The 19,208-nt window shown below is 44.7% G+C and overlaps 1 protein-coding gene across 1 annotated transcript in view; it reads right to left on the bottom strand.

Moving 5' to 3' along the window:
• Positions 1-15,694, bottom strand: part of YTHDF2 (YTH N6-methyladenosine RNA binding protein F2) — a 29,885-nt gene extending 14,191 nt beyond the window's left edge. The window contains exons 1-4 of the mRNA XM_002750521.7: positions 15,487-15,694; positions 14,957-14,981; positions 14,288-14,367; positions 8,597-10,180 (exon numbers count right to left, since the gene is read on the bottom strand). Coding sequence (XP_002750567.1) covers positions 8,597-10,180; positions 14,288-14,367; positions 14,957-14,981; positions 15,487-15,513 — 1,716 coding nt within the window. The 5' untranslated portion in view covers positions 15,514-15,694. The remainder of the gene's footprint in view (positions 1-8,596; positions 10,181-14,287; positions 14,368-14,956; positions 14,982-15,486) is intronic.
• Between the last annotated feature and the right edge of the window lie 3,514 nt (positions 15,695-19,208).

Genomic DNA, 19,208 nt, shown 5'->3' with positions numbered 1-19,208 from the left:
TGTAGAGATGAGGTCTTGCTATGCTGCCCAGGCTGGTCTCAAACTCCTGAGCTCAGGCAATCTTCCCACCTCAACCTCCCAAAGTGTTGGATTACAGGTGTGAGCCACTGTGCAGGACAAATTTTTCTGTTACTGAAAGAAAATATAAGAGCTACAGTCAGCCGGGTGCAGTGGCTCACACCTGTAATCCCAGCTCTTTAGGAGGCTGAGGCGGGCAGATCACCTGAGGTCAGGAGCTCGAGACCAGCCTGATCAATATAGTGAGGTGAAACTCTGTCTTTTAAAAAAAAAAAAAAAAAAAAGCTAGTCATGACACACAAATTTAATCTGCATCAATATTTTCTCCATCACAATGCAGTCTAGACCATCAGCAAAACTTAAGCACTGATTTGTATACAGCATTTGTCAATTTCCATGATGGAACTGGGCCCAGCATGGTGGCTCACACCTGTAATCCCACCACTTTGGGAGGCCAAGGCGGATGGATCACAAAATCAGGAGTTTGAAACCAGCCTGGTCAATATGGTGAAGCCCTGTCTCTACTAAAAATACAAAATTAGCTGGGCATGGTGGCAGGTGCCTGCAGTCCCAGCTACCAGTGAGGCTGAGGCAGAAGAATTGCTTCAACCCGGGAGATGGAGGCTGCAGTGAGCTAAGAACAATTCCATCTCAAAAAAAAAAAAAAAAACACTGATTTCAGATTACCAATGAGTTATCAGTATACAACAGCATATTAAATATTGATACAACAGATGTAAATAACCTCAAGAGTAATTAATTTGAATATTACCTTCTAATACAATGGTAATTACAATGTAATTTAATCTACAGAAGGATATTCTTGAAAGCTAAACAGCTGGCTCCAATTAGCCGGCTCCAACACATCACTGGAGAGACTTGTGTTCAAGACCAACTCCAACACTTACTAGCTATGAGACTTTGGATAAATAACCTCTTTAAGCCTCTTCCTTTATCTCAAATATGAGAATTATAGTGTTAGATAGATAGCTAAACTTCTGTGTGTACTATGTGTCAAGCACTGTGCTTATATTCCATTATTACTTATTTGGCATGGTTCCAATGTTATTGCCTCCATAAATTCTTAATTTTGTTGTCCTCCTAAAATCCTCTGCTTCTAAGGCAAATATGGTACTTTGTTTCTCTGTTCCATTCCAGCAATTAACACAAATGTTTATTAAAAGATAGATACAGAGGGCATGGTTCAGAGTTCCAAAGTTAGTATCATCTATTCTCTTCTAGTCCTCCTTTAAGGAGGCTACAGAAAGAGGCATTTTATCTATTCACAAAGCAAGGAAGGTGATGAGTAACACAAATAAAATTTCCTTAACCCTTTTGGCAGAAAGACAAGTATATTTATCTGCAAGACAAAAATAGACATAGATGGCCTTAGGATTTCACAAAATTGTTCAAGCTTGCTATCCTGGTTTAAAAGAGAATGCCCACTCACTAGGTCTAAAGAGGCAATAAAACAGTGGTGGGGTGGTAAAATGCTAAACGAGAGCCAACAGTATCACGTGGTTATTTGCTTCCTAAAGGTTTAATATATTTAGCTCAAGTGAGGATGTTTGCCTCTTTTACATCACAGAAAGTTGCACTATGTTTTTCTGAGACACAGCCAGGCTGGACTGCAGTGGTAAAATATCTGCTCACTGCAACCTCCACCTCCTGGGTTCAAGAGATTCTCCTGCCTCAGCCTCTCCAGTAGCTGGGATTACAGGCACCCACCACAACACCCAGTTAATTTTGTGTTTTCAATAGAGACAATGGGGTTTCACCATGTTGGCCAAGCTGGTCTCAAACTCCTGACCGCAAGTGATCTGCCTGCCTCAGTCTCTCAAAGTAGTGGGACTACAGGTACGAGCCACTGCACCCAGCCAAAACTTGCATTTTTAAATGTTGAAAATAGAGCCCAAGTAATCACTTCAAAAACAAAAAAGACTGAATGCCCAAATTAAAGGGTTAGGAGGAGAAAGATGGCTGTAAGGCAAATAAACATCCTTATAAAGAGAAGCTTTCTGTGCGTGTGCACCAACATGAAAAGAAAACCTGGATAAAAACAAGGCCAAGCAGGGTGGCTCACACTTATAGGGCAGGAGAATCACTTGAACTCAAGAGTTTGAGACTGCCTGGATAAGGCAGGTGGATCACAAGGTCAGGAGTTTGAGAGCAGCCTGGCCAATATGGTGAAACCCCATCTCTACCAAAAATACAAAACTTAGCCAGATGTGGTGGCAGGTGCCTGTTGTCCCAGCTACTGGGAAGGTTGAGGCATGAGAATCGCTTGAACCAAGGAGGTGGAGTTTGCAGTGAACAGAGATCGCACCAATGCCATCCGGCCTGGGTGGTAAAACTGAAAGTCTGTCTCAAAAAAAAAAAAAAAAAAAAACAAAATTCAGCAGCACAAAAGGGCATACAGTGAAAAGTCAAAAAATCCTATTGGTCCCATTTAATACCAATGACTTTAAGACTAAAACTTAGCCGGGCACAGTGGCTCACCCCTGTAATCCCAGCACTTTGGGAGGCCAAGGTAGGCGGATCACCTGAGGTCGGGAGTTCAAGACCAACCTGACCAATATGGAGAAACCCCATCTCTACTAAAAATACAACATTAGTGGGGCATGGTGGAGCATGCCTGCAACCCCAGCTAACTCAAAAGGTTGAGGCAGGAGAATCGCTTGAACCCGGGAGGCAGAGGTTGCAATGAGCCAAGATCGTGCCACTGCACTCCAGCCTGGGCAACTAAAGCGAAACTCTGTCTCAAAGTAAGAGAAACTAAAACTCAAACTGTTGCCACCACAATCACATTTTCTCTGTATCTCCACCCTCCTCACCCTTTATTTGTTCTACAGTTATTCAGAAAAACCATTTACCCAAGTACACAATTTTTCTATTTTATTAATTTTTGTCTCCCTTGAGTCTAACAAGATGCTGGACTTTAAAAGGATTAGTTCTTTGTCCTCTCTACTTAACTACTTCCATTATTTTTACTTGTAGTTAAAGGGTTAGAAACAAGACAAAAATTAAGCCACTTGTTTTATGACATTTCTTAAAAAAAAAAAAAAATCCACTCATTCACAAGTTAACTCTTCTTTCTTCCAGACTATTCAAAATTTGAGTCAAAGAAAGGTGGCCAGGTACAGTGGCTTGCACCTGTAATACCAGCACTTTGGGAGGCCAAGGTGGGGCGATCCCTCGAGGTCAAGAGTTCCAGACCAGCATGACCAACATGGTAAAACCCCATCTCTACTAAAAATACAAAAATTAGCTAGGTGTGGTGGCACGTGCCGGTAGTCCCAACTACTTGGGAAGCTGAGGCACAAAAATCGCTTGAACCTGGGAAGGTGAAGGTTGCAGTGAGCCAAGATCATACCACTGCACTCCAGCCTGGGAGACAGAGCAAGACCCTGTCTCAATTTAAAAAAAAAAAGAAAGAGGCCGGGCGCGGTGGTTCACGCCTATAATCCCAGCACTTTGGGAGGCCGAGGCGGGTGGATCACGAGGTCAAGAGATCAAGACCATCCTGGTCAACAAGGTGAAACCCCATCTCTACTAAAAATACAAAAATTAGCTGGGCATGGTGGTACGCGCCTGTAGTCCCAGCTACTCGGGAGGCTGAGGCAGGAGAATTGCCTGAACCCAGGAGGCAGAGGTTGCAGTGAGCCGAGATTTTGCCATTGCACTCCAGCCTGGGTAACAAGAGGGAAACTCGTCTCAAAAAACAAAAACAAAAACCGTTGCCTTCTTCTAGTTAACAGCTGCACAATGATTCCCTTCTCAACAAACTTTTCAGGAAACATGATAAAGATTTATGTAGCGATATATGTAAAACTTAGCCAAGACCAAAAAGCGTATACCCGCCCTTTAGTAGAATTTCTGAGTTTGTGGTAAAATACTAATTTTAAAAAAGCATGTACCTTTGACACACCTAACTACTAAAGGACAAATGTAAATATTTATACAAAAGGATGTTCAGTATAGTGTTATTTTAGTTGGAAAAAATATATTAAAATATAGATTGTTGACATATTCAACTATTAGGGATTGGTAAATTAAAATAAGTCTGACAATACTATGAAGCCAACAAAAGCGATGTCACAGAATACGTAACTGGGGAAAGGTTCTAAATAAATGCAGAAAGGTTACACGATAGCATCTGTAGTATACAGCAAAGTAAAAGGTCTACTTTGCTGTATACTACAGATGTTATCGTGTAACCTTTGCTGTTTGGGGAAAAAAAAGTAAACCACGCCTATCAAACGTCACTAAAATTTGCTCTAAGTTTCAAGCCTGACAGATCCAATGCTTGAAGGTTCTATGTTACTAAATTAGATCACGCAAAACAAGTCAGTAATAATACTTGGCAAAAATGGCTGTGACTCTGCTTAAATGTGTTCTGCCAAGATACTGCATGGAACTTTAGAACAGCTGTGACATCATCTTCAGGATGAAGTTTAAATACTTCCCTACTTCTTTATGGGGTTGCCACACATTTGGCATGAAAACTTTTGCAATCTCGTAAATACTACAAGGCTACACACACAAATATCTCACCTAAGGGAGTCAACGCGTCAATGAGCTATAAGCCCCATTCTCATAAAATCTGCTTGTTCTTTAAAGCCTAATAAAGACTGTAAGAACAGTTTACAGTCAGTTATGTAAAGATATCAAGTAAAACAGTAACCAACCAAGGAGTAAGGGAGCATTAACTGAAATGATAACTGGGCTTAGAAGCAATCACAGGTATTGTCCTGAAATCCCAGTGGTTCTTAACGAGAATAAACTAAAAAGTAATCTGACACAAGAATAACAAGCTTATTTTCTTTTTTCTTTCTACTTCAATTTTCTGTGGAATAATTAAAGCTTTTCTTTTATTTGGTGTTTGTTCACAAGTTGAGAACTAGGATACTCACTTACCAAGAATCTTTACGGAACCTTTTTTTGTTTTTTTGAGACGGAGTTTTGCTCTTGTTGCCCAGACTGGAGTGCAATGGCACAATCTCGGCTCACTGCAACCTCTGCTTCCTGGGTTCAACCAATTCTGCCTCAGCCTCCCAAGTAGCTGGGATTACAGGCACATGCCACCACACCCAGCTAATTTTTGTCTTTTTTAGTAGAAACAGGGTTTCACCATGTTGGCCAGGCTGGTCTAGAACTTCTCACCTCAGGTGATCCACTCTCCTCGGCCTCCCAAAGTGCTGGGATTACAATTGTGAGCCACCGTGCCCAGCCTTTTTTTTTTTTTGCACTCCAGTCTGGGCTCTTGTTGCCCAGGCCAGAGTGCAATGGCCCGATCTTGGCTCACCGCAACCTCCACCTCCTGCGTTCAAGCGATTCTCCTGCCTCAGTCTCTCAAGTAGCTGAGATTACAGGAATGCACCATGCCCAGCTAATTTTATATTTTTAGTAGAGATGGGTTTTCACCATGGTGGCCAGGCTGCTCTAGAACTTCTCACCTCAGGTAATCCACCCTCCTCTGACTCCCAAAGTGCTGGGATTACAAGCATGAGCCACCATGCCCAGCCCTTTTTTTTTTTTGCACTCCAGCCTGGGCTCTTGTTGCCCAGGCCGGAGTGCAATGGCCCGATCTTGGCTCACCGCAACCTCCGCCTCCTGCGTTCAAATGATTCTCCTGCCTCAGCCTCCCACGTAGCTGGGATTATAGGCACGTACCACCACAACCCGCTAATTTTTTATTTTTAGTAGAGACAGGGTTTCTCTATGTTGGTCAGGCTGGTCTCAAACTCCTGACCTTAGGTGATCTGCCAGTCTCGGCCTCCCAAAGTACTGGGATTACAGGCGTGAGCCACTGTGCCTAGCCTACGAGTCTATCTAAACAAGTATGCTGTGCATTAAATTCATCATTTTCTTCCTGCTTTTAATCACAAGATGTAAGACGGAATTTCATAAGAAAGAAGATTAATAAGATAACACATTTTAAGTGGCTAAACCAAGCACCTAGGTGCCCCTCACGTGTTTGTAAATCTGCTATGCCACTAAAAGATCATGGCCTTCTTGTCCCTCTAGAAACAGAAACCTGATGACCTCTTTAGAGCCCTTCATATGTCTAGCAAAAAGCATCAACAAATTATTTTTTTATACAAGATACTGTAAATTTTATTTATTTTTTATTTTATAAAAGATGGAGTTTCACCATGTTGGTTAGGCTGGTCTTGAACTCCCGACCTCAGGTGATCTGCCCGCCATGGCCTCCAAAGTGCTTGGATTACAGGCGTGAGCCACCAAGTCCAGCCTCAATTTTATTTATTTTTGAGACAGAGTCTCGTCCTGTGGCCCTACTGGGGTGCAGTGATGCAATCATGGCTTACTACAGCCTCAAACTCCTGGGCTCAAACGATCCTCCTTTCTCAGCCTTCGAGTAGCTAGGACAATAGGTGTGCGTCACAATGCCCAGCTTGTTTTTTTTGAAATGGGTCTCACTACATTGCCCAGGCTGGTCTTAAAACTCCTGGGCCCAAGCAATACTCCTGCCTCAGCCTCCAAAAGTGTTGGGATTACAGGTGTTAGTCACCAAATCAGGCCAAAAGATGGCAGTAGATTTTTAAAAACTATTCAACTGTGGGGAAGGGAGGAGTTTAAAGGACTATCAAAAAGGAAAACTTTAGTAGTCAACTTTTTAATAATCTGGCTCTCCATTCCCAATGCTTTTAGTTTCAATGACAAGTGTAACTGCACTTCTTATTAATCTGTACACACTGGAAGGTAAAATAGCAACTAACCCTACTTTAACAACTACGCAGCTTCAAGATTTCACCAGAGCCCTTTATCTACTGCTCAAAGAATTAAGTTCTCACAGAGCAGTGTAACAATGTCTCAGATCCTAGACCACGTATTAGATCCCTATGAATTCCTAACAAATTTAAGGAAAACATAAGCTTTTTAGGATTTATATTTGAGACTAATCAGCTCAAGATTCTTTCAACCATTAATATATAGATCTTCAAAGAAAAAAATGCTCTCCTTGTCCATAATCTTTTCACCTACTTCCTACATTTAACAATGTCTAGGCCAGCCATGGTGGCTCACACCTGTAATCCCAGCACTTTGGGACGCAGGAGCAGATCACTTGAGCTCAGGAGTTCAAGTCCAGCCTGGGAAATATGGCAAAAACCAGCTCTACAAAAAATACTAAAAACTAGCCGAGCATGGTGGTGGCACGTGCCTGTGATCCCAGCTACTCAGGAGGCTGAGGTGGGAGGATCACTTGAACACAGAAGGTAGAGAGGCTTGAGTGGGCCAAAATCATGCCAGTGCACTCCAGCCTGGGCAAGAGTGAGACCTGCCCAAAATAAAGTCTAAATCCCAGACAATACATGATCTTCTGCTCCAACCAGTTTTATCATCCTCTTACAATTCTAAAGTTTACATTTACTCAATACTCACAGAGCAAGCACTACCAACTTTCAAGTTCAACTCTAGTTTGAATCCATTCCCCATCATTCTGCCCAAGATTCCCACTTGTTACAAAGGAATCAGAAGTGACTCTTCAAGAATGAAACAAAATGATAAAGGCAAGAAATCAGTTTCTTCTGATTGTTTCCCGATTTCTATAACATTAACTTTTCTACTGTGAAAAGGGTATTGAAAAAAGTAAGCCAACTAACACAAATAAATAAAAAGTTCTTAAGAAACACTCTTTATACCACCCATTGTCACAGGGAAGACAGAAGTGATTTCAGGAGTTGGTGACGACACTGACTCTTGAAAATAATCACAAAACCCCAGCTAGGCCAAGTTAATCCAATATAGAACATTTCTTTTTCTCTCTGCTCAATCTTCTGCTTTAATTTCTATGGTTCTATCACTTCCATTACCCCTCTGCATCTGACTCATTCCTCACCTCTTTCTGCATGATATAACCTTTATTTCCCTGTACTGTTTCTGCTTTCCTTTCAAAGTCCATATTTCTGTCCTCTACTAATGTTCTCACATTCCTACACAACAGGGTTCAAGTATTAAAATCAATTATGTGGCCGGGCGCGGTGGCTCACACCTGTAATCCTAGCACTTTGGGAGGCCAAGGTGGGTGGATCACCTGAGGTCAGGAGTTCAAGACCAGCCTGGCCATCACGGTGAAACCCCACCTTAAAAAAAAAAAAACCCGGTGGCTCACACCTGTAATCCCAGCACTTTGGGAGGCCGAGGCAGGTGGATCACAAGGTCAAGAGATCAAGACCATCCTGGTCAACATGGTGAAACCCCATCTCTACTAAAAAAAATACAAAAAATTAGCTGGGCATGGTGGCACGTGCCTGTAGTCCCAGCTACTCAGGAGGCTGAGGGAGGAGAATTGCCTGAACCCAGGAGGCGGAGGTTGTGGTGAGCCAAGATCGCACCATTGCACTCCAACCTGGGTAACAAGAGCGAAACTCCGTCTCAAAAAAAAAAAAAATACATATATATATATGCATATATATATATATATATATATTATTGAACTCTTAGGTGATACTGTGTTCATTTACCGAATTTTTATTAACAGTTCACTATTTAATACCTCTTCTGTTCTCTCTAGTTGCTCCTTTCCTGAAAGTCTTAATAATAATAAGTGAGTTACCTTTTTAACACTTTCTTCTTCCTCTTGGCGTTTCTCATAGTGTGAGAAGTCATCAAAAATGGAAGTGGTGTGCTTGTAGCTGGCTATAATTTTCAACACCTGCTTAGCTTTTTCCAGAGGCACTTCCTGAGTGTCCCTAGAGTTGGTCACTGGTTTATTCTCGTTGTTCTCTAGGCGAATATGTCGCAGTTGGCTATTGGGAACGTCCTTCACAAAAATCCACCTGACATCAAAACGACCCTTCCATTTGTCCTGGGACCACACACCTGCACACGTGTTGTAGTCCACAGCAGATTTCATTTCTGCAACGCCACAGAAGTGTCCACTGCCGTTGACACTGAAAAGTAAGTAAACGGGGCCTTTCCCGTTCATGGAACGATAAGCAGCATCCAGTCTCTTGTTACCATGCTCTGTGCTGCACCAAATATTATACTTAATGGAACGGTGGATATCGTCCTCAGAGTAGCTCTTAATGATGAAAACCCGGCCATGTTTCAGATTCCAGTCAAAATCTTTGGGGTTATAGTTATTAATGGACCGAAGCTTCTCCAACACTGGGTGCGGTTCTGAAGGAGCAGATCCAGAACCAGCCTGAGACTGTCCTACTCCATTACCATCCACCCCATTATGACCGAACCCACTGCCACGGTTCCGAGGTGCTACCCAGCGGGTTGGCTGAGCTGCCTGTTGCTGGACTGAAAGCTGGGCAGGCTGTGGTGGAGGTGGAGGCAATGGCTGTGTCTGTTGCCCTACTGATGCCTGAGCCACTGGTGGGCTATTGTTAGCCTGCTGACCTACAGGCTGAGGCGACCCCTGGGTTGGCTGACCTATATTCTGAACCAAAGCCTGTGAGGGGGCTTTTGCAACAGGACCCTTGTTATCCCAAGTTCCAATATCCATGTTATGCTTTATCGGAGGTGGCGGAAGACTTGACCCTGCAATGCCATTCTTGGTCTTCAGTTTAGGTTGCTGTTTTGCAGGCTTGCTAGCAATATCAGCCCAGGATGCCGGTTTTGGAGGAGCAATGGTGGCTGGAGGCAAACTATTAGAAGCCACAATGTTACTAGTAATGGACCCGCTACCAACAGCAGAACCTACAACTTTTGGAACATTGCTTGCAACTTCTGTGCTACCCAACTTCAGTGCTGCCATCCCTTGGTCTATAGTATTCATGCCTGGAGCCTTATTGAGGGTCTCATTGGCAAAAGCTGACTGTCCATCAATCATGGCTCCACCCAAGGAGCTAGGTGCATAAGCATAATTGCTACTGTATCCAGAGCTCTGAGTAGACTGTCCCTGAGAACTACTGTTTCCCCATGCTGAGAAGTCAATCCCACTGGGAAAGAAATTAAAACCGTGCTGACCAAGAAATGGAGTGCTACCTAGGGCTCCTGGTTGCCCAAACATTGCGTCTGGTAGGAAGTGGGGCTCTCCGTTGCTCAGCTGTCCATAAGAAGTTAAGTAGGGCATGGCTGTGTCACCCCCAGTAGACCAAGCTGCTTCACCCAATGAATAGGAGAAGCCAATGGAGGGACTGTAGTAACTGGGTAAGTAGGAATCTGACATGGCAGTATATGCATTATTCTGTGGAAGAAAAAAAAGGCAAATCAAAACACAAAAATTAACATCAAGCTATTTCCTCCCCCAACCTAGTCATGCAACTCAAATATACTATAAAAAGGAGGCAGGGCAGGCACAGTGGCTCACACCTGTAATCCCTGCACTTTGGGAGGCCAAGGCAGGTGGATCACCTCAAGTCAGGAGTTCAAGACAGGCCTGACCAACATGATGAAACCCCATCTCTACTAAAAATACAAAAAATTAGCCAGGCATGGTGGTAGGTGCCTGTAATCCCAGCTACTTGGGAGGCCTGAGGCAGGAGAATCACTCGAACCCGGGAGGCAGAGATTGCAGTGAGCTGAGATTGTGCCACTAAACTCCAACCTGGGCAACAAGAGAGAAACTCCGTCTCAAAAAAAAAAAAAAAAAAAAGAGGAGTGTGCAGCACATTCAAATGATTTCCTATAAACACACAGGCATTTTTTTTACAGCGTAAGAAATTTTGGTAAATAACTGAAACATTTAAAGTTAAGCAGATACAGTGATTATAGGCCTTAACTTTAGCACTAAACCTAGGAGAAAACGTAGCATTTCACGAATTATTTTAAGTCCTGAGTGTTGAGATGATCCTTTTATCAAAACCAATGATTTTTATATTTTAAGAGTATGAATTTTGGCAGAATGAAGGAGGGTCCAAAAGAGTTTCCTACCCGAACCAGACAATAAATCAAAGAATAACAAAACAAAAAGAAATGGAAATTTCAAGTTCTAGCCCAATGTCTGTGCAGCCATTCCTCAATCATAAACTAAAAAGCAAGGTTCACTACCAGTTTATACTGCTAGCCTCTTGGCAAACTATCTGGGAATATCAACAGATGCCACTACTCAGTTATAATCTGAAAAGGAAATGCACAGTAGTTTCCAGAGGATTTAAAATGAGAAAAATGGCTGGGCACAATGGTTCCTGCCTGTAATCCCAGAACTTTGGGAGACAAAGGGGGTGGATGACTTGGGGTCAGGAGTTCGAGATCAGCCTGGACAACATGACAAAACCCAGTCTCTACTAAAAATACAAAAAATTAGCTGGTATGGTGGCACACATCTGTAGTTCCAGCTACTCAGGAGGCTGAGGCAGGAGAATACCCTGAATCCAGGAGGCAGAGGTTCCAGTGAGCCCAGATGGCACTACTGCACTCCAGCCTGGGCAACACAACCAGACTGTCTCAAAAAAAATAAATAAATAAACACAGGCTGGGCACGGCAGCTCACACTTCTAATCCCAGCACTTTGGGAGGCTGAGGTGGGCAGATCACTTGAGGCCAGGAGTTTGAGGCAGTGTGGTCAACATGGCAAAACCATCTCTACTAAAAATACAAAAATTGGCCAGGCATGGTGACATGTGCCTGTAATCCCAGCTACTCGGGAGGCTGAGGCAGGAGAATCGCTTGAACCAGGGAGTTGAAGGCTGCGTGAGTCAAGATCGCATCACTGCACTCCAGCCTGGCAAAAGAGCAAGACTCCATCTTGGAGGGGAAAAAGAAAAAAAAAAAAAAGTTCAGCCTATAATCAATGTATTAAACTTGAAGTATTATACCAATCTAGGGTAATGAAAAGTTGGCTAAAAAGTAGATGACTTACTCTAGACAATAAACTAGATTCTCAGGTTACCCTTCCTCATCTATACATCTAAGATTTATATTACCCAAGTTTTTTTTTTAAATGAAGACATAAGCTTTGGCTTACCTGAGAAAGAAAAATCAAATGCACTTAATAACACAGGTTAGGCCAAAATACAGCTGAATGTCTACACCTGAACTGGCAGGCTCCCACATGCCCAAGCTCAAAAATCTGAATTACACAATGTTTTACAAGAAGTACCTAGAATTATGCTTCTAAATGCTCCCACTTTCCCTGTTTTAATGATTATGTAAGCAAACTACTTCAATAGCAGGAACCTATTAATAGTTCATTCCTCTACTTCCTTCCCTACTTTTCCTGATTAACTGGTTGTGTTTTGTGAAAACTTTTTTTCCAATCACTTGCTCAAGTGGTTTCTATATTTTCAATGTTGAAAATTTTACATGGGGAATCTACAAGTTTTATGTAACAATCAGATCCACATATGGGCATGCAATTAGGACTACCAACCGTATTTCATACAGCATATGTTCAGAACTCACATAAATGTCCCATAAACTTCTTGATCTTTTAGGGCATTTTGCAAGATATACTGCCAATTTTCCTTTTGTCTATTAATCTGGGGAGTTTTATTAGTTACAACTATGGAACTATGTCTTTGGGATCAGAGATAATACAAAACAACTGCTGAATCAAGTTTCTACATGCACAGGTCATGTTAGTATTTTAAGCCACATGCAACTTTACACTAAAAGATTACACTGCAAAAACTTCCAACGTTATTGATCTTCATCTGTGCTAAACAGTATTTTAACTTTCACTCCACTTTATAAATCCTGTCCTTCCCTTCAGTGAGAATCCAGAGGTATAAAGTTAGTTTCTACAGATGTAGGTGCAACTCAAATCAAGTTTCCCGAGTCCCCCAGGCATGGTGGCTCAAGCCTGTAATCCCAACACTTCTGGGAGGCCGAGGAGGGTGGACTGCTTGAGCTCAGGAATTCAAGACTAGACTGGGCAACATAATGAAACCCCTATATCTGTACAAAAAATTAGCCAAATATGGCTGTCCCAGCTACGTGGGAGGCTGAGGTGGGCAGATCACCTGGTAGGCAGAGGTTGCAGTGAGCCAAGATCATACCACTACACTCCAGCCTGGGTGACAGAGTGACATTATGTCTCTAAAAAAAAAACCCAATTTCCTAAGAATGGGAGGAAAAAAAAAAAACAATTTCCTAACTCCAAAATAGTTCTGATAATCTAAGAACTGATAAACTAGAGAAAAAGAGAGCCAGTCTTGCAGCACTGAATAAAGCTCAGGTGACTACATTTTACAGACCAAGTTCTTATTCTGTCACCAAGGCTGGAGTACAGTGGCTTTTCACAGGTATGATCATAGCTCGCTGCAGCTTCAAACTCCTGGGCTCAAGAGATCTTCCCACCTTTAGGTGATTTTATATTAGAACTTTCCCTATCACATATTTATCCATAATTTTCTGGGGTGAAAATTCAGGATATTTAACACCGGCAAGAATTCTTAAATTCTGCACTGCTACATTCTTGGTAAGGAGGAGGACAATTATTTCTGCACATGTTACTGCTGGTAAAGTGTTACCAGTTATTATGTTCTCAGTACAATATGTTTGCTGACATTACAGAGACAGGAACCTTAATAGCCTAGGACATTTGCAATAACTGTTTTATAATACATTAATAGGTATTAAGGAAGTGAACCCTCAGAACATGGGATTTCCTGACACAGGGCAGAGAAAGAATATAGATATTAAGAAAGTGAATCTGGCCGGGTGTGGTGGCTCATGACTGTAATCCCAGCATTTTGGGAGGCCAAGGCAGGCAGATCACGAGGTCAGGAGTTCAAGACCAGCCTGGCCAACATGGTGAAACCCTGTCGCTACTAAAAATACAAAAATCAGCCGGGCATGGTGGCACATGCCTGTAATCCCAGCTACTCTGGAGGCTGAGGCAGAAGAATCGCTTGAACCCAGGAGGCAAAGGTTGCAGTGAGCCAAAACTGCACCGCTGCACTCCAGCCTGGACGACAGAGCAAGACATTAAAAAAAAAAAAAAAAAAAAAAAAAAAAAAAAAAGGTGCATCTGAGGCCTGCTGTGGTGGCTCACACCTGTAATCCCAGCACTCTGGGAGGCTGAGGCGGGAGAATCACCTGAGGTCAAGATGGAGTCCAAGACCAGCCTGGCCAACATGAAACCCCATCTCCACTAAAAAAATAGAAAAACTAGCTGGGTGCGGTGGTACACACCGCTAATTGCAGCTACTCCGGAGGTTGAGACAGGAGATAACCCGGTTCACTGAGGTTGCAGTGGGCCGAGACTGCGCCACTACCTGGGCGACGGAGCGAGAGACTGTCTCGAAAACAAAAAAGAAAGTAAATCCTCAGGAAATGGGATACAATGGTAAAAGGCAGCGAAAGATATACTACACCCCTCGATCAGATACGTAAATAGTGAATTACTCACCGGCCTTGCCTGTGGACTCAAGTATGGTTCAAAATCATCATCATTTAATCCATCCTTTTGATGTACAGATCCATTTTGTACTAAAGAAAAAAAATTCAAATTAAGAGTGTCCCAATCCTACAATCTTCCTCCCAAATTAGTTCGTCTTTCTCTGCCTTTTCTCTGCTAACCAGAGAAAAACCTTACTAGTGAACAGAACATATAAGATTGAACTTCAAAAGTTAACAGATGAGAGTGAATGCTGAAGCAATAGTCGCCAGTGAAAATGTCCCCCTCCACCCAGAGCAAGCTGATCTAAAAAGGTCATTTTACTGGCTCCTCTTGATTTCCATTCCCTCCTGCTTCCCCTCCCCCATCACATGAGCGTACTTCCAGAGAGTGATCCACGAGGATGAAAAACAAAGGCCTTCTAAGACCTACAGGAAACTAAGGACCTGGAGCGTTTCAAAACCCAATCCACCCCCACCCTTAATGAATTACTCCTTGTTAGCGAAAAAGCTGTACGCCAGCTGCAAGAACACACCGAATGGGTCAAAGACTTAAGTGTGCGGCACCTGCGAACTAAGCGGCTTCCGAAAGGTCCCCCGCCCGGGGCGCTTCCCGGAGACCCCGCCCCCACCGCCCCGCGTCCCCCTGCCGGCCCAGGGCCACTGGCGGAGCGGCGCTTACCTTTGTTTCCTTGACCTTTTGGTCTCTGCAGGGGAAGGAAACGTCGCCGAGCAGCAAGTTGTCCAAAGGAGAAATAGAAAAGGAAGAACAAATTAAGGCAGGGCTCGAAGAGGGAATAAAGGAGCAGGCCCGAGGAAAGGCGTCAGGAATGGTGGTGAGGAAGAGGCTGTAAACGGGAGGCGGGGGAAAGCGCCAAGCCCGCGGGACCGGGGAGAAAACGCGGCGGAGGCGCCAGCGGCAACGCGAGGAACCCAGGGCTCTAAGGAAGGGGAAGGAAACAAGGAAGGAAAATGAGGCCCGCTGAGAGAAGGGAACGCGGCGCTGCCCGGGCTGTGGGCTCCGAGGCCCAGGGAGAAGCGGGAAGAGCAGGTTGAGAGCGAGGCGCCGGGCGCGGCCGGCCTGAGAGGCCCGAAACTCGGCCCCCGAGAGGCGCCGCCTCAGCTCGGCCTGCCCGGGGGCGGCGGGCCCGGGCCTAGTCGGGCTCCTTCTCTTCCCACACAATGGCCGAGGCATGCGGGCCGGGCCTGTACCTGCTCCAAAAGGCTGCTGGCCGACATGGCTCTCGGATCCTTGCGGGCAGCGAAGGCGGCGAACTCTTCTCAGCGCGGCGGCGGCGGCAAATGAGCCCCGGCTGCGGGAGCAGGCGGCGGCTTTTGTCCCTGACACTCGGGGGCCTCGGCGGGCGCAGCGGAGACACAGCGCGCGGCTCAGGCTCCGGCTCCGACTCGGCGACGCTCTAGCCCAAGAGCTCAACGCCCGTCTCTATGCTTTCACGCGCGCGCCCGCCCCTCACAGCCGAAAGCAGATAGTCGAACAGCGGAGGCGGAGGGCGCGCGCGGCGCGAGCGCTGACTCTTAACATTCACTCACCCACGCGGAAGGGGCCCGGCGCGAAGCACCTCGGGAAGGGAAAGGCCGGCCGCGGCGCCCTCTGGCGGACTGGAGGAGCGGAAGCTGCACGCACGGCCTCCCCGCCCCCACCGCCCCAGGATTAAGGCCTAGGGGGTTGGGGGCGATCAGGATCGAACAGGAGGTTTTGACTCACACCTGGAAAGAGTAGCTTTGGCTTCCGAAAACTACAAAAGCCGGTTTCTCAGTGAGGGAGGGGCCTCCGGAGCCCGCGAGACCTTAAAAGGAACCTGCCACCCAGCTGCAAGTGCTACCCTACCCCCATCTGGGAGGTAACCCGATCCCGGGGCTGGGGAGGGGGAAATCTCACAGCCCCCAGGGAAACTTCATGGGGGCCCTGTCCGGGAGTGGCCCGCCCCGCCCCCTGCAAGGGGCTTGGTCATCTTCCTCTGTTAGCCGACTACAAAAAGAGTACCCAAACACTCCCCGAAAGAATCCGGTTGTCCGCAAAAGAGATTCGCCCCTTAGCATTGCAGGAAGGAGAATCTACAATTTCTTTTCGAGGAAATCGCTGGCCTCCAAGATAATCTGTTAAACTGTGGACTTTATTTCCAAGAAAAATACACCTCACGCATCTACACAAAACTTTCAAGGAGTCCAGAGAACGTATGAATCCGAAGGACCTCAAGAGGGAAGAAAGGAAATTAACATTATTGAAATACCTGCTGTGGGCCAGGCTTTGTTGTTAGGTATTTTCAAACACATTAAAGTCTTTAGACAACTTCAAAATCGTTATCAGTTTTTCGATTTTATACGACTGGAAAAACAGAAAGGTTAGGTAATGTGCCCAAATTTACGAAGCTGTTAAATAGCCAGGTGTATCTGACACTAAGAGAAACATAATGGTATCTCTCTAACCCCACGAGAGAAACCCTGTATTCGGGAACCAGAATCTAGGGGAGATCCAAAGGATGGGCAAAAGCATTTCAATGAGAAAGCCAACTCATACAGGAATATTTGATACTAGGAAAGCCATCTAATAGCTTTTGTTACTGCAAGTACGTCGCGGTAAACAGGCAACTAATGCACTAATTGTCAACCTCATGCTGTCCACACGCTGGATACAGGAGGCTTGGGTGAACTCAGTAGTAAAATAACATGGCATCTTGTGTTTAACATCATAACTTTGCTCAAAATGCTCAAAACATTTTTTTCCCTGCCCATAATCACATTTATGGTAGGAACGAAAAAGATCAGTTACCAAAGGTGAAGGACTTTTAATGGATACAGTAAAATGTCAAATCTCAGAACATAGAATCCAAGGAAATAGAAGAAACCTATGCCGGGCGCGGTGGCTCACACCTGTAATCCCAGCACTTTGGGAGGCCAAGGCGGGTGGGTCACGAGGTCAAGAGATCGAGACCATCCTGGTCAACATGGTGAAACCCCATCTCTACTAAAAATACAAAAAATTAGCTGGGCATGGTGGCGCGTGCCTGTAATCCCAGCTACTCAGGAGGCTGAGGCAGGAGAATTGCCTGAACCCAGAAGGGGGAAGCTGCGGTGAGCCGAGATCGCGCCATTGCACTCCAGCCTGGGTAACAAGAGCGAAACTCTGTCTCAAAAAAGAAAAAAAAAAGAAACCTAGTAATTACTTCTTTTTAAAGATAATCAGCCAGGCGGGGCCGGTGGCTCACGCCTATAATCCCAGCACTTTTGGAGGCCGAGGCGGGTGGATCACGAGGTCAAGAGATCAAGACCATCCTGGTCAACAAGTGAAACCCCGTCTCTACTAAAAATACAAAAATTAGCTGGGCATGGTGGTGTGCGCCCGTGAGTCCCAGCAACTCAGGAGGCTGAGGTAGGAGAATTGCTTGAACCCAGAAGGCGGAGGTTGCGGTGAGCTGAGATCATGCCATTGCACTCCAGTCTGGGTAACAACAGCGAAACTCTGTCTCAAGAAAATAAAATAAAGATAATCAGCCACAGCTGGGCCGGTGGTTTCATGCCTGTAATCCCAGCACTTTGGGAGGCCAAGGCGGGTGGATCAGGAGGTCAGGAGATCAAGACCATCCTAGCCAACATGGTGAAACCCTGTCTCTACTAAAAACAAAAATCAGTCAGGCATGGTGTCGTGCGCCCGTAGTCCCAGCTACTCAGGAGGCTGAGGCAGGACAATCACTTGAACACAGGAGGTGGTAGTTGCAGTGAGCCAAGATTACACCACTGCGTTCCAGCCTGGGGAAAAGAGCAAGACTCCACCTCAAAAAAAAAAGATAATCAGCCACTTAGCCACATGGCCCAGATTTATGTATAAACTGTAAGCAGTTGCCTATACTTACCCTTGGAACCAGCATGACATTGTAAAAACAGCATTAAACAAGAAGTCACGTGCTGGAAGACAAAGGGTCTAAATACTGGTTTCCCCACCCAGATGTACAATATTGGGTAAATGACTAAACCTTTCTCAGATTCCCTCATTTGATAAAGGGGATGATGATACCAACCCAACAGGTTTGTTGTCAAAATAAAGTTGGGGGAAAAAAAGGGGGCTGGGTGCAGTGGTTCACGCCTGTAATCCCAGCACTTTGGGAGGCCAAGGTGGGCAGATCACCTGAGATCAGGAGTTCGAGACCAGCCTGACCAACATGGTGAAACCCCATCTCTACTAAAAATACAAAAATTAGCTGAGCGTGGTGGCAGGCATCTGTAATTCCAGCTATTTGGGAGGCTGAGGCAGGAGAATCGCTTGAATGCGGGAGCCGGAGCTTGCAGTGAGCAGAGATCACACCATTGCACTCCAGCCTGGGTGACAGAGCAAGACTCCATCTCAAAAAAATAAATTAAGTAAGTAAATTTAAATTTTTTTTAAAAAGCCGACATTAAAGCATGTGTGGCAAGGAGTAAGTTCATTTCCTATAATCCCATTAAGCGATGTAAGTAAAAATTCCTTCCTTCCAATAATATCTTTATGGTGCCAGGAGTTTTGATTAGTTCCTTTGGGATGACTTTCTGTTTGCCAAGGGTTTCCAGTTAAAATGCAAATTATCCTTGGGAAAATGGTAATCTCCAAACCTGGGTTAGTTTACCATGATGGCTTTTAACAGGCCCCTGATGAAACAGAACCCAGAAGACTGATGTATTTAATCACTGCAAAGAGAAAGGGACAATGGGAATATGTGGTGTCATTTTACGGTTTGGAGAAAATAATACTCAACTGGAAATGTTTAGGTTCTAGTTTCAGCTCTGCCACTAGGTAAATGAAGCATTCAATCTCTCAACAAATATTTATTGAGGGCCAGGCAGTGTGCTGGGGAGAAAGTTCATTTCTCCTTGAAGCAGACTAGTCAGAGAAACTGAGACTATGCCAATAGTTATTCAAATAGTTGTTCAATTACACTTGT

This window comes from Callithrix jacchus, chromosome 7, assembly GCF_049354715.1.
Source record: "Callithrix jacchus isolate 240 chromosome 7, calJac240_pri, whole genome shotgun sequence".
NCBI classification, from domain to species: domain Eukaryota; kingdom Metazoa; phylum Chordata; class Mammalia; order Primates; family Cebidae; genus Callithrix; species Callithrix jacchus.
This window is presented reverse-complemented; position numbering and strand designations above follow the sequence as displayed.